The sequence below is a fragment of the Epinephelus fuscoguttatus genome, linkage group LG23 (assembly GCF_011397635.1).
Source record: "Epinephelus fuscoguttatus linkage group LG23, E.fuscoguttatus.final_Chr_v1".
NCBI classification, from domain to species: domain Eukaryota; kingdom Metazoa; phylum Chordata; class Actinopteri; order Perciformes; family Serranidae; genus Epinephelus; species Epinephelus fuscoguttatus.
In genome coordinates, this window is record NC_064774.1 from 19,186,775 (window position 1) to 19,202,297 (window position 15,523).

At 40.2% G+C, this 15,523-nt stretch overlaps 2 protein-coding genes across 3 annotated transcripts in view; both read left to right on the plus strand.

Moving 5' to 3' along the window:
* nhsl2 (NHS-like 2) overlaps positions 1-15,523 on the plus strand; it is a 266,381-nt gene that overhangs the window by 228,032 nt on the left and 22,826 nt on the right. The window lies entirely within an intron of this gene.
* arhgap36 (Rho GTPase activating protein 36) overlaps positions 6,118-15,523 on the plus strand; it is a 111,053-nt gene continuing 101,647 nt past the window's right edge. Inside the window, exon 1 of one of the 2 annotated variants that reach the window (XM_049569299.1) lies at positions 6,118-6,402. In XM_049569299.1, coding sequence (XP_049425256.1) covers positions 6,304-6,402 — 99 coding nt within the window. In that variant the 5' untranslated portion in view covers positions 6,118-6,303. Of the gene's footprint in view, positions 6,403-13,491; positions 13,569-15,523 lie in introns of those variants that run through there. The other variant, XM_049569301.1, reaches the window with a different exon arrangement.

The window sequence follows — 15,523 nt, forward strand, 5'->3', positions numbered from 1 at the left end:
GGCAAAAAATAGAGGGGGCACCTTAAGGCCCTTATGGTTTCTACGTAGTGTTTTAGTGGTTGCTGCTATAAACTGTTTTACTTACATCACCCTTCAGGATTTCAGGGTAATGAACTTTATATTTATACAAAGTGTTAACATGTGCTTGGCACCAGGGGCCGTGATGATGTGCAAAGTTGAGCTGTTGTCTCAGAGGCTATGGAGGTCCACAAGAGGACAGACAGCTCAGTCACCAGAAGAAAATACTGGCATTGCATGTTTCTGCAAACCCTATATAATTAACATATGAATGTTTCATACGTAGCATATCATATCAACATTTCTAAAGTGATGTAATACCCAGGCGAGACACCTGCCAACCTGCAGACTACTGTTTGAGACTAACAAATAAAGCCAGTTGTTTTTTGCCATAACATTGCTGCTTTTCCTGCAGGAATTGTGCCCCACATAGGGTTTGTTAAGCCCAAACATGATCTTTTCCGAACCATAACCAAGTATTTTTTGTGTGGAAACCAAACCATTCATTAACCACACATAAATAAATGTATGTCCGTGAAGATTCTCAGTCATCCAGGCCATGGTAATCTTAATAGCTGCATCATTGGCAACTGGACTTTGCGTTCCTTGAGGACTTTTCACCTTTCATCCAAGAGGCTTCTTCAGTCCTGAGTCCAGTTCTAATGAACTGAAGAAGTGTCTTGGATGAGAGGTGAAAGGTCTTCAAGAAACTCAAGCAAGTCCAGTTACAATATAGCACTTAAAAATATCTGCTACATAATAATGTGCAAATGTAACGTACTAATGGTCTGTGGAAACACACAGGAGGTGTCAGGGAATAGCAGTATTTGTTCTATGTTAATTTCAAACTCATACAAGTCTTTTGCACATATTGCATGTATTACTGCTGTTAACACTGCATCTAAAACTATAGCCTGGAAATCCAGACTCAAATCTAGAAAGATTTTGAGTCTGGCCCTCACCCATACACCCTTCTTACCCAAGGGGTGGCACTAACAGAGGCATATTAAATGTCGCCGCACGCAATTGGATAGCACGATGGCCAATCAGACCAAAAAACAAGGTGACATATTCATTGCAGTTAGCCCCATTTGGTTGCGGAACAGTGGGACTAACCGATATATTATGCTTTTGCCGTATCCCATCGGTAAAACGGCAAAAACGTCCTTCCTGGAAACGAAGGCTTCTAGGGCAGTCTTCTCTTTCGTAGTTGGCTTAGCGTTTCTTCCAAAGCTAAATTGAATCGACACAACCTATCTATCTTGGCTGTTTACTTTTCGTCTCCTACGACACAGCACTGTCGTCATCATGTTACGCCCGCCCAGAGCCCGCCTCTGTCAGATAGACTGATCTCATTGGCCCGATGGTGATTCACCATTCTATAAAACTGCCGGTTCACACCAATGCAACTAGATGAGATGGAGTATCATCTCTATGCAACAACTCTCTGTGCCTCCACTCTGTTTGCAGCTTTTCAGGCTTATTTTGTGGCTGAATATAATTTGTAGCTTCCTAAAATATGAATGAGGATAGTGATAGTGAGATACTGGCTACAGTTGCATTTGTAGTAGTGATATAAGGGCGGAAAAACTGCAACAAAACAAGCATCAGATGGACTGTGTTAATAATAAATACACCATTATAATATAAATAATCAGCAATGATTCATCAGTCAATGAGAATGTGTGTGTGAGGGGGCATAAGTAGATACAGTGAATAGCAGGAGTGACCCACTGTCCAACACTGGCACACTGTGAGGACAGAAACAGAGGGCTTGGCAGTGATGGAGCACCTGCTGCAGCAAGCAAACACGCTGTCTGCGGTCATTTTGACTCAACCAGTTGACTTCACTACAAGCCAATCGGCTGTTCAAACAGGTGACGTGCTTTGCATTTGAAAACCAGCCACCTACGATTTGACGAGCGGAGTTGAAGGTGACACCATCAGCCAGCTTAGTCCTGCCAGTTCACACTCCTGCAACTTTTCTCTGCAGCGTTCTAAAATGGTTTCGTCTCATCACGAATCTTTGGTCTGAACTGGGCTAAAGGGGCCAAGCCCAAACCATGAGCCCTTAGAAAATTTGGCTGGGGTGTCCAAATACTTTTGGCCATACAGTGTAGAGACTGGGAGGTATGTAAGAGTGTTAAATTCATTAGCTGCTGTATGCTGAGTGCAAATACATGACTTTTAATACGTGGCTTAATCTGCATTATGTACCTCAAGTGCTGGGTCACTGAACACCCAAGTTTAGGGCATTTAAGGGTTAATAAAACATGAAACTGAAGTTAGTTATATATTGATTGTTCATTGTTATTCATTAAGTGTTGATGAAATTGAAAACCAAGCCCCAAAAGGTGAATAATAACACATTATCATCCCAAAATAACTCCTTGAATATGCTGAAAAACAAAGATTGATAATAAACAGTTTTGAGGTTGTGTGGGTGGAACTTCCCTTAAATATCCTTTAAATACAGATCAGTGCTGCACTTGTTACTTTTCTATTTTTTTTTTATTTGGGAAGCATCAGTTTGCATGCAGGTTCACAGCCTGCGGAGAGTCTTCAGTTGTATCCGTGTCTCCATTAAGAATGTGAATGCTGTCGGAGCTCCGGGGGAAGACGGTTGTTTTCATAATTAGCTGCACTCACCTCCAAGAGGCAGCGGAGTCAGCGTTCACTGCAGAAACAAACTCACATAATTACCTGTCCCGGGCTTCTCAAGGCTGTCTCACTTTGTGTGTATGTGTGTGTGTGCGCTTGAACTGCTATCTTTGTGTGGACCAATTAGAGTACTACGCTTTGTGAGGACATGTTGTCTGATTCTCACTTCAAAGGGCGGTAGGACCTGGTTTTAGGGATAAAGTAAGAATTATATTTAGGTTATGGTTAGGGGTAGGGTCCTTACAAGTATAGTGATGTGTCTTGAGTCTGTGTATGTGTGTGTGTGCGTGTGTGTTGGTGTTTCATATTCCAGCTCTGTAATGACATCCGCTCAGTAAATTGCATCCTTCCTACACACACACACACACACACAGAGTTGCATTGCTATTTTCTTACTGGGCTCTGGAGCCACCTAGTGCCTATTTATTGTCAGTGCAACCTTTTGTGGCCCAATGAAAGTTAAACAAATTACACATTAAATTATAGAACGCATAAATATAACAAACTGATCAGGTGAAACTAGCGCTCATCTAGCTGATTATATATATTAATATACTTGAAGTAATGAAAAGGTGGTGAAGAAGATAGAGAATAGTCATAAAGGAGCACAAGACATGGAGTATAGCTGAATTTCTTTGTCAGTATTTAAGATGTTCCATTACTGAAATTTCTTGGTAAAACTCTTGAAGGTTTCCCAAAGGTGCTCTATTGGACTGAGATCTGGTGACTGTGGAGGCCATTGGAGTACAGTGAACTCATTGTCATGTTCAATAAACGAATTTGAGATGATTTGAGCTTTGTGACATGGTGCGTTATCCTGCTGGAAGTAGCCATCAGAAGATGGGTACACTGTGGTCATAAAGGGATGGACACGGTCAGCAACAATACTCAGGTAGGCTGTGGTGTTTAAACCATGCTCAGTTGGTACTAAGGGGCCCAAAGTGTGCCAAGAAAATCTCCCCCACACCATTACACCACCACCACCAGCCTGAACCGTTGATACAAGGCAGGATGGATCCATGCTTTCATGTTGTTTACACCAAATTCTGACCCTACCATCTGAATGTGGCAGCAGAAATCCAGACTCATCAGACCAGGCAACGTTTTTCCAATCTTCTATTGTCCAGTTTTGGTGAGCCTGTGTGAACTGTAGCCTCAGTTTCCTGTTGTTAGCTGACAGGAGTGGCACCTGGTGTGGTCTTCTGCTGCTGTAGCCCATCTGCTTCAAGGTTGGATGTGTTGTTGCTTCAGAGATGGTCTTCTGCAGACCCTGGTTGGAACCAGTGCTTATTTGACTTCCTGTTGCCTTTCTATCATCTTGAACCAGTCTGGCCATTCTCCTCTGACCTCTGGCATCAACAAGGCATTTTCACCCAGAGAACTGCTGCTCACTGGATATCGTCTCTTCTTCGGACCATCCTCTGTAAACCCTAGAGATGGTTGTGTGTGTAAATCCCAGTAGATCAGCAGTTTCTGAAATACTCCACCAACAACCATGCCACATTCAAAGTCACTTAAATCACCTTTCTTCCCCATTCTGATGCTCAGTTTGAACTTCAGCAGGTAGTCTTGACCATGTCTACATGCCTAAATGCACTGAGTTGCTGTAATGTGATTGGCTGATTAACAATTTGCCTTAACGAACAGTTGAACAGGTGTACCTAAAAAAGTGGCCGGTGAGTGTATATCATAATATACGATATATATAAAGAGTAACTTAAGGCTGAAAAGCAGAGTATTACCACTCACATGGGTTGAAAGTGTCCACTCTGTTAGAACAGTGTTTCTCAAATGGGGTATACCTAGAGGTACGTTGGAGTACTGCAGGCGGCTTTTGAGATTTTTTTTTTTAATTCTATTTTAAAAAACATCAGTCATGCCCAATTTCTACAACAACTATACTACAGTATTATTGCAGTAAAGAATGTACATATAAGTTTGATGAACCACATTACTCAAATATTACTATTTTCACTGACATTGTAAACTGTCAACTACTGCAACAAATGCAATCATGCAAACGTTTACGTTTGTTCACCGTGACATCGAGGCTAACTTCAAAACTGAATGACAGACGAAGATGGAGAAACATGGAGACAGAAGTGAAAAAAGAAAGCGAAAACAGGGCTAAGAAAATACCCTCAGTATGAGGAGGAATGCGTTTTATAGGGATTTACCTCATTTTATTGTCATCTATGTATAGGCATTTTATTTATTTATTTTTTTTTTTATTTATTTTTTTTTTTACCAAAAATGTTTTGCAATGGTCCAGGGGTACTTGGCTGAAAAATATTTCAAATTGGGTACACTGTGAGAAGGTAAACCACTGGAGGTCAGCAGAAACAAGATTTTCAGCTGCTGTTTAAGTTGCTCTTTTAAGATTTTAAGAGTTTTTGTCGACCAGAAAGTCATATGTTGATGTGGTGTTGAAGCTGAGGTGTGTTGAAGTCTTAGAAAAAAACAGTAGTAGAAATGTTAATTAAGAAAAATGTTAATAAACTAGATTTTGTAGTTTTCCTTTGAACAAGAAACAATTTTCTAGATGCGTTTTGAACATAAAGCATCAAATATATTGTCAAAATTAAATGGAAATATAAGCTGACCCATAACACTGATGTATTTAATGGGTATCCAATACAGATAATGTGGCACAAACAGCTTTAAATCTGTCTACATATAGATATTAGTCAGGGTCATGAACTGTGAGCACTTTAAAGGTGGTCAGTGTGTGTGTGTGTGTGTGTGTGTGTGTGTGTGTGTGTGTGTGTGTGAAAGAGTGTCCGTACACATGAGCGCAGTGCAGGGAGGACATGTTATTAAACTCAGGCATTTTATTTTGAAGCTGTTACAGTAATTACTCTGCTGAACCAGCTTACACACACACACGGGGGGGAAGGTCCACTCATCAGGGCCAAACTACCAAGCTCCACTCTTCCTGTTTCTGACAGTGGAGAGCATGCCATGTTATCTATGACTCACACACACACACACACACACACACACACACACACACACACACACATACAGGCACACACACAGAGACACACACACACACACACAGTGGTCGCCGCGGCTTGCACAGGAAGTACTGACAGCAATCTGCAATCAACACAGTGAGACAAAAGAGACAGAAAAAGTGAGAGGGGAAATTAACTCCTCATGCTGTGTCTCTAATTAAAAGATGTTTCTCAAATTTTAAAAGACAAAGAGAAGAAAAAAATAGACACCAAAGAAGAAGAAGGGGAAAGAAAAGGGTTTTTTTTACAAAGCCAAGGAGGGGTTAAGGGAGGGGTGGGGGGGAACTGGGAGATGAAATTGCAACTGGAAGGGGAAAAAAGAGAGGAAGTGGAACCATAACAGAAAAAGGGAGGGATGAGGGGCTGAAGTCATGTGGGGAGGAGGAAGAGGGGAGGAGTAACAGCAAGTGCAGGGGAGAAGAAGAAGGAGTAAAGAGACAGTAGCAATATAGAAAAGAAAAAAGGCAGCAGAAGGAGGAGAAAAAGTCAGAGAAGGAGAAGGCTTTTTTAAACATCCTGATTATTTGGAGTACCTTTGAGAGACACACACACACACACACACACACACACACACACACACACACACACACACACACATTCCTGACTGATGCTCCTGCTGGATGGACCAACACCATCTCCTCCTCCACCTCCAGCTGTGCACATAGAAGACCGACCTCTGCGACCAGACATGCATTTCTGCTATGTGGTGGGTAACAATTGTGTCTGCTTGTGTGTGTGTGTTTGTGTGTGTGTGTGTGTGTGTGTGTGTGTGTGTGTGTGTGTTTACAGCTCTGCATGTACGTGCATGTGTGTTTGCCTGGTGTTTTTGGTTGCCGTGCAAAGCCACCATCTCCATTTCTCCTATTTTATGTGGAATTTGCTGACAGGCTTTGAAATAATGCTGTGTAATGAAAAAGATTAAGGCTGTTCCTGCTGAAATTGGTTGATTTTTGTAAACCAAATGGGTTTTTGTGGTGAGAGCAGGTACCTGTTTTTTGTCAAAGTAAAGTGGAAACTTTTTAAAATCCATCTGTCTTCTAGAAAGTGTAAATTTAAGATTACTTAATGTCAAAGATTATACGCCAGTGTGATCCTTGTGATTTAATGGTCTGTTTATCAGTCCCACGTGGCCTGTACTCCTTTTATCATCCGTCCTTTTATTGCACTGCCATTAAACTCAGCTGTAATCCTGAATCATTCCTATGAACCATTCTCCAGCTTTGCCGTTCCACCCAAACACATAATTCCTGTGAAATTAAAAAAGTCAAATCACTTCTTCCATGGCGTGCAAATATTGTAACCCCCCCCCTCCCCCCCCCTCTCCTTTTGGATTGGAAATCAAGGCTCCACCTCTGTTAGTTTCATAGTTGTGGGTAAAAACTTCCAGAAATCCAATGAGTTGTTCCTTGGCTCGCCGCCTATCTGTCCACCAAACTCGTGGAAATATGTTTTTAGATTCTGATACATGAGACAGAAAAGAAACAAGGCAGCTGTGTTCCTTTTGGTTCGCTATAACAGTAATAAATGGTGATTGCACGCGAGAGGAAAATATCAGGATTACCTCGCTCACAAATACAAAGAAAGAAGGAAGTGCCGAGTGTTTTGTGGTTGCATGGAAACCTGGAGTAAATTTCCTGAAGCTTATAATTCTTCCCCTTTCCCTCGTCAGTATCTTTATGCCTCCAGTATGGAAAGGTAATCTGAAGCTGCAGTGAGGGAGCATCATCTGCATATGTAATTATCACTGGGCAATTTGATGATGTTGTTTAATGGGAAACATCTTTATGTTAAACTATGTGTGGTGTTTGACCTGCTGTAGACGCCTATGTTAGATGATAAATCTCTCCACTTGTGCAGATGATTTATCTTGATTATTTCTTTCCAGGTATTCCAAACTAATGGTCTAAATCTGTACTAATTACAACTGAAGTGCTGCGTGATGTTTTTATGCTGCTTCCTATGAGCCTTTCCTCTGTGTAGTTCTTAAGTAAGATAAATTATTGCTGATAATCAACATTGCATTTATCCTGTAGCCTGTTAGACCTCACTGTAATGTGCGCTGACTGAGTGAAGAATAACATTATTAATGGCACTGCAGTATGTTGTTTTTTCTAAGGGAAACTTAATATAGCAACGCAGAATGAGATTCAAAATCACTCTGAAGATGCATAAAAGCTGGAGTAGGCCTAGATAAAGCCCCTCCCATCAGATGACCACAGACATATGCACACACTTCATATAGTAAACCCTTGTTTCCCATACATTGATTTATTTAATTCTGTTTCAGTGTACAGTTGCACCTTGTCTTATTCACCACCTCACAGTCTCTTCTCACTCCTGCTTCCCTGGGAGGAGAGCAGGCAGCAGCTCAGGAGCAAATCTTCAGTCAGCAGCTGTAGTGGCTCGAATCACAGTGGGCTGGTGGCCAGCAGCAGCACCGGGTTTAACCTGTGTAACAGCAGCAACAGAAAGTTTGCTCATTCGAAGTCAGGGCTGTCCGATACCCCAAAGCTGGGGCTTGAGCTGCATGGATTCAGGTTGCTGCAGCTGCTGACTAGGGGTCTGATTCTGAAACTGCTGCATCCAGTGAGGTTGTCTGTAGCGGGGACTGAAGCGGAGGACACACTGATTGAGGCTCTGGCTAACGTTCATGTACAGAAACGTGAACATTAAGTCACAGCTGTGAGTCTTTGGCTCCAGTTAGCAGATGGCCAAACTATTACCAACATTTTCTCTCTATGTCTGAAACATGTCACCGATATTGATACATGCTTTGTTTCGCTTGTCAGACTCTCTTTTAGACTCTCTCGCATCAGATTTCACAGACTTAGGAGTGAGACAGGATTGGCCTTTCTTTTTGGGGTTTCTTTGCAGTTTAGGCAGTTGCTGCCAATGCTGGAATAGCAGCTTTCTCTGCAAGTCTCTCTGACATTCAATCAGACTTTCACCAAAGGGATGTGCACACACATCTACATTTGTAGAACAGCCAATGGCAATGCTCTCTATCTGCAATGACCTCTGATTGACCATAGTGTCCCCTCAAAGGCTAGATTTCTACAGCCTGAAAACAGAGATAAAAGGATGTGCAGAAGTCTGGCTTTCTCACTGTTCACTTGAATAAATATGCTTAAAATCTATTCCTAGTGATGCCAAAGTTAAACTACCTATTTCTTTAGATTAACAATGGATCAAATGAGTATGTGTAACAAAAAAATGCCACTCATATGATGAACCCACTCAGAAAAATCATCAGATTCTGTTTCAGCTTTACGAATCATTTTTGTGTCTTTCAGCTCATTGTTTTGGTTTTAAAACCATGTAGCTTTACTCTTATAGTTGACTCTCACTGCTCTCATTTGCCTCATAGTAGTGGGCAAATATTTTTAGCTAAAAAGCGGACACGGTTAGTGACCAACTGTTGAACAAAGTGGAGCATTTAGCAGCTATAGAGGCAGATTTTTCTTTCAGGGGTTGGTGGAGACCAAAAGCAGAGCTAAAAATACACATACAATTATCAGGTAGCCAGAAACACAACTTCTTGCTGGATGTGTAAATAAGCAGCTAATTGCTACGATGTTTGCCGTATCAACTTTATGAGGTAATATTTTGTCAGTGTTGTGCTGACAGAAATGTGTGAACTATCTGAGCTTTGCAGAGAAAGTAAAACATCACAGACACACACACCACACTAAATGACCTGAGTTCAGTTACATTCTGTCCAGCAGGCTGAGACCTGAGCTCTGAGTTTAAGTGTTGTATGATAGGGGTGTCATGATACATTGGGATGTGTTTTCTTTCATACTGAATGTGGACCAGAACCATAACACTGAGGGTTGCCAAAATGATTTTCGTCATAAATGAAAATAGTGAGTCAGTGTGTAGATTCAGAAGATCCCCATTTTAATGAAGCTTGGCTGCACTGCTGTATTCCCTCATTGCGGCTGTTTGGAAGAGTTTTGTTTTTGCTTGAATGGTTAGTTATGAATTTCTTCAACCTGTCTAGGCAGTGTTTGTTTCAGTTCTTCATTTCACAAATCTACTAGTGCCCTCTCCTCAATAGAAGACATAAACTTTGCGTGCAGTGCAGTTTAGTTTTTGCTATTGTTGCTGCAGACTTTGTGACTCTGCTTCTTCTGCATTTAATTTGTGTGACTGTGGAAGAGAGGCCCTTGGTTTTCAATTCGAGACGAAGAAGAACACTTGCACTTGAGTCAAACCTAAGTCACAGGAATGAGGACATGAAACCTGTTTTATCTTTAGCTGCTGCAACTTGACTTACTGAAACCAAAATTAATTTTGAGTTTTGACCTATTAAGAACCACAAAAGATTAAAGATAAAGACCACATTGCAAACCAGGCCTTGTATATCTAACTATTGGGCACTGAGCTTAAAATTTGCTTATCAGTACTCGTGACTCCACTTAATTGGACTGGCTTTTACAAGACTTAATACCTGACTTGACTTGGACTTGGACTGCTGTGCAATTTGACTTATTTCAGACTTGACTCTCTGAAGAATTAACTCGTGTTGAGACTTCTGCTGTTAAGCTGTCATGTCATTTTATTGGTCAGTATTCATGGACGTGAAAGACTTGCGACTGACTTACAATTTATTAAGAAGACTTGTTAGTTGACATGGACTTGACCTCAAGGGTTTGAGTACACATAATTCTATTATGTGCATTGAAGCCAGCAAAATAACTGATTATTATGCCCCACAGGCGTAAGCGTAATCTGTCTGTCTGCGGCTAATCTCACATACTACTGGACCAATCAGCCTAATATTTTGAATACACATTTATGACTGTATCCTGAAGGATCCCTCATGGTAGCAGTGATTCACAGTTGTTGAGAAACATATTTTATTGACTGTTTTATTCCGTGATTGTCTGCTGACTCCTCACTCCTCATAATCAACTGGCAGGGGCCGCAAGTTTTCCAGAATCAGCTTGACTAAAAACAGCAAGCCATTGTCGGTTTGAGGACACATTTTGACCTTCGTCGTGGCTCAAAAGTTTTTTCTGTCATTAGGAGTTTTAGATTTAACACATAGTTTACATATTTAACACAAGAATAGAAAATAAACAAGACAGAACAAAACAGTACAAAGCAAACAGTAATCAAAAACAAAATATGTTTGTGGGTTAGAGTTAGAAACATACACTGGATCTCATACATACATTTTATACTAGCCTTTTAAACTAGAGGCTCCTGTTTTAAAAGTGTACAGACAGCATCCCAAGGTCTTTCTATGCATAAGGGCAGGCATAGATATTAATTTATAGATATCTGAGACCACACCTCTTCCAGGGTTGCCTTCTTTAGAAGCTGATCCCACTCTGGACATGAGGCAGGAACTGCTTCCTCTTCACATTTCTTATTCAAAATAGAAGCCAATTGAGCATATGTGAAGAAGTCAGAGTCCAAGAGGCCAGACTGATTTTTAAGTTGTTGAAATGGGACATTTTTTCACTAAATATATGTCCAGCTATAGTGATGCCAAGTCTCTGCCATGATTTATCACTTAAAGTGTTTCCTTTGGTTGAAAGAATGATGTTACACCAGAGTGGGCAGGATGGAAGTGAGAACCTCTCAATGCTAAGTCTTTTGTGCAGCTGCTTAACAATGAAGCATAGAAACTTAATAATAACATTTTCCAGGGGATGGTGGTTTGGCTGAAAAGTTGACATCTATTGAACAATTTGGTCTCATTTTGATCTGCAGTTTAATTCCATACTCGATATATAAATATCCACTAAAATTAGGCATGATGTGAGATGAATAAATCCCCATTTTTTGTTATCCTTACTGCCATCTTCACTGGAAGGATGCCGTGAAGGCTGGTTGTTGCAGGGCCTGGCAGTGCACTAGGGCTGCAACGATTAGTCGACTTATCGATGACTAATCGACTATTAGAATAATCGGTGACTATTTTAGTAGTCGACTAATCGGTTTGAGTCATTTTTCATAGCAAAGTACTGTAAAAGTACCCCAAAATACTCTTACTGCAGCTTCTTATGTTCAAATATCAGCAGCTTTACACACTCTCCCATGACGATGAACTAAAACCCTTTGGCGTGAGTACGAAACAAGACATTAGATGACATAATTTTGGGGTTTGCAAGAGACTGACCGACATTTTTCAACAGTTTAGCACATTTTTCAATAAAATGATTAGCCGACTAATCGAAGAAATAATCGACAGATTAGTCGTCCATGAAAATAGTGGTTAGTTGCAGCCCTACAGTGCACTATACTCTACTGAGTACACTTTTCTAGTTTTTACTATGAATCAATCTGATGGTTATTTTCTTAACCACCTTACTAATCATCTCATTTATACCATATCTGAAAATAGCAAGAAATTCCTACCACACAGTTTCCTGGACCTTTTGGTGACGTCTTAAAATGTCCTGTGTCATCTGAGCCGCAACAAATCTAAAGATATGCAGTTTAATCTTGCACAGCCTGAAGCTGGAACTAGGAAATGTTTGTCATTTTTGCAGAAAAACGTACCTCTGCTCAGCCATAAATCATGTTCATTTGAAATTATACTGTATTTTGTTGTATACATGCTTATGTAAGTTGCTGTGTGTTGTACCAGATGTCTATACCATCTTTCTATTCTCACAGCACTCCAGTTAAGTGCTATGTATCACTGTGCCATGTAGAATTATGCCATGGCAACACACTTTTTGTGCCATGGACAGCACCATTGCTAGTACCATGGTAAAACTGAAAATTCCACCCATTATCAACATAGAACCATGGTAGTGTTTTGTAAGGGGTCTGCTCCAGCGCACCACTCGGTTATGGCTCTCTCTGTATTTTTCCTTCCTCTCAGACATTACCAGACAGCTGCATCGCTTTTCTCTCAAACTATTATTTCTGCATCTGCCCATCTGTCATAGCTCGTCTCGCTCTCAGCAGAACATGTCTCTTCTTCTCTCCCTCTACCGTCACCCCTATCTGTCTCCCCCTCTCCCCTCGCCTCTGTCACGGTTACGTGCAGCTTGTATGGGTCAATCATATTTCTTGCTTGTCTTTTTGATTTGTTGATTTGAGTCTGGAACTTTATTTGGCTCCATGACGTGGACAAATCGCATTAAAATGTCCGAGTATGTAAGTCTTGGTTGTGTTTATGTGCTGGACACTGCAGCTTTGACCTCTGCGCCTGCACCACAAGTGGTGGCTTGTTCAGTTGATGGTGTAGGTTTTCATGCTGTTGTTGTTTTTTAAGGTGATCAAATGTCAAGTAAACTCTTTGTGTTCTTGATGCTTTCTAGCTTTCTTTCTTGCTGTGGTTACTGTGTACCCACTTAAAAAGACATAAAGAGACATCCATTTACCATCAGTAGTGTGCAGATAGTTTGATTTGATTAGTCCAGGTTTTAAGGGATTTCTGCATCCATGGTGAGGAGTTCAGTGTCAGTGAAGATGTGGTTATTTATTTATTTGCTTTAAATTCTTGTTATTTCTGTTCCTTTGCACTTCCCCAAACCAAACCAAAAAACAAAACTCTCTTTATGACTAAATGATTCTTATTAGATGAGCTACTACAGCTCCCGCCACTTACCCACACTTGAGCCAATCACCATCATACTTACCACAATGATCTGCACCTGCAGACAAACATTTCATTTCTCCAAGATGTTCTGTCTCTGCCACAAACATAAGCTCTTACATCACTAAACTGTCTCTCCTGACTGAATTAAAGCAAGCTAAGAAGACAGGAAGCTAATGTGACAACTATCTCACCATGTTTCCTGCCTGTCTACCATAAAGAAGTGCAAATGCAAAAGACTGAGATGATTGCGCCCTGTGTTTGATATTTGGCGTTTGATGCCTGCCCTGGACAGCAAAGTTACCTTGGTAAGAGTTTTACACGTGCTTTAATCAGACTTTCTCTGTTGAGGTTTATGTTTTGCTGTTAGCAAGTTCATTGGCTCTGATCATTGAGGTTTAAGGCTTGAAGTTGAACTCCAGTCTGTGGTTACATAACTTAGTTTGTTGCTTATACTTACAACATTTAGCATGACTTTAAGAGCCTGTACACAAAATTATCTTCTCTTAATAATACTGATAATTACCTCCGCCAAGGAGGTTATGTTTTTGCTGGCGTTGGTCTGTTTGTCTGTCTGTCTGCAAAATAACTCAAAAAGTTATGAACAGATTTTGATGAAATTTTCAGGAAATGTGTTTAATGGGACAAGGGACATATGATACAATTTTGGTGATCGGTTGAAGCAAAGTGGATAAAATAATAAAAAAGTCTATCGTCTGACAGCCTTAGCAGCAATTCCAAATTCTAAAGACAGTGAAAATAGCGCCATCTGGTGGCCAGAAAGCACGTCTTGTTCTACTCGCTAAATATTGTTGTAATTCTAAAGTTGAAATTAATGTTCTGTGTTGGAAAAAAGAAAGTGAACAATACAAAAAAACATTACATTCTGTGTTGGTACAAACTAAAAACGAAATAAATACACCACAGTGTCTCCATGGTGAAGGCATATATAACCTAATAATGATAGTGATGCAAATAACCTAATTGTGATGCAGGCTGCAAAATCTGATGCAGAGCGGGAGGGAATATCACCTACTTGGCGGAGGTCTGCACTCTCTGAGTGCTTTTCTAGTTATATTTGTATTGCACAAAGTTACAGTGATCTAAACAAAATAAAAACAAATGTAAATGTAAACGATAAAACAGCTAAAATAAATTGGACTACTAGGAAATACTAAACACAGAATAAAAGAAGCAGTGAAACAATGAAGGCAATGCAAACAATTAAAACCAAAAAAAGTTCCAAACTTTATATATTGAAATGTATAAAAAAGGCTTTTAAAATAGTCACTAAGTCTTGTGATAGTGCATCATTAAATGTATGTAAAGTCTTTGATAATCTGACAAACTTAATTAGTTAAGTACAACCAACATAATTTGCTTTAACTTCAAAATAATTAAGTTGAACCAACTTAATATTTATCCAAAACTTGTGTTGATATTTAGTGGTCAAATTATTCTATTTAAGATATTCCAACTTGTTTATTTTAATTCCATCCTATTCAAAAATGCTTTTGCTTTTAACCAACTTCCTAAAATAAGTTATCAACTGACTAAAACACTTTAATGAAACAATTTTTTTATGCCAAAATAGCTTCTGTATATTAAGCATTATCCACTAACCCCATAAAACTTTCTTTAGAGTGTAACTACAGCAGGAAGGAGTATTGTGAAGTGCAAATGCATCAGTGAGTTGTATTGGTACACTCCTTTCTGACTGATTTAATCTGCTTCCATCTGACTTACTGTCTGTTTTATGACATAATTGCCAAAATGTACATGCATGAACAGCTTGTACTTTGCTTGTACTTAGAGAAGTAGGTTGAGAAATCAGCAGTGTGTGTGTGAGGGGGGAGAAATATGTGTGCAATGATTTCTTGTGCTGGTACTGCTGGTGAGGATATTGCCTAATATCTTGGATGCTTTGCTCGATAATGAACACCACATGTGATGAGAGGGACAGAGGAGAGATAAAGCTGAAGGCATAAAGTGGGCAGAGCTGAACTGAAATGAAGATTTCGAGGATGACAGGTTGAAGAAACACAAGGGTGTGACCATATCAGTTTTTCACACCTGTCTGTGCTGGTTTAGGATCAGATCCCACCACCTCCTGTTCTCCGGTGTCACCTGCAGTCCGTCTCGAGTTTCCTGCTGACTTAGATAGTGAAATACACACGAAAGACATGTACTGTTCAGTTGTATTTTTTACCACAACGCAGTGATGGAGGCGTAGAAAGAGACTTAAATACACTGTGCCAAAATG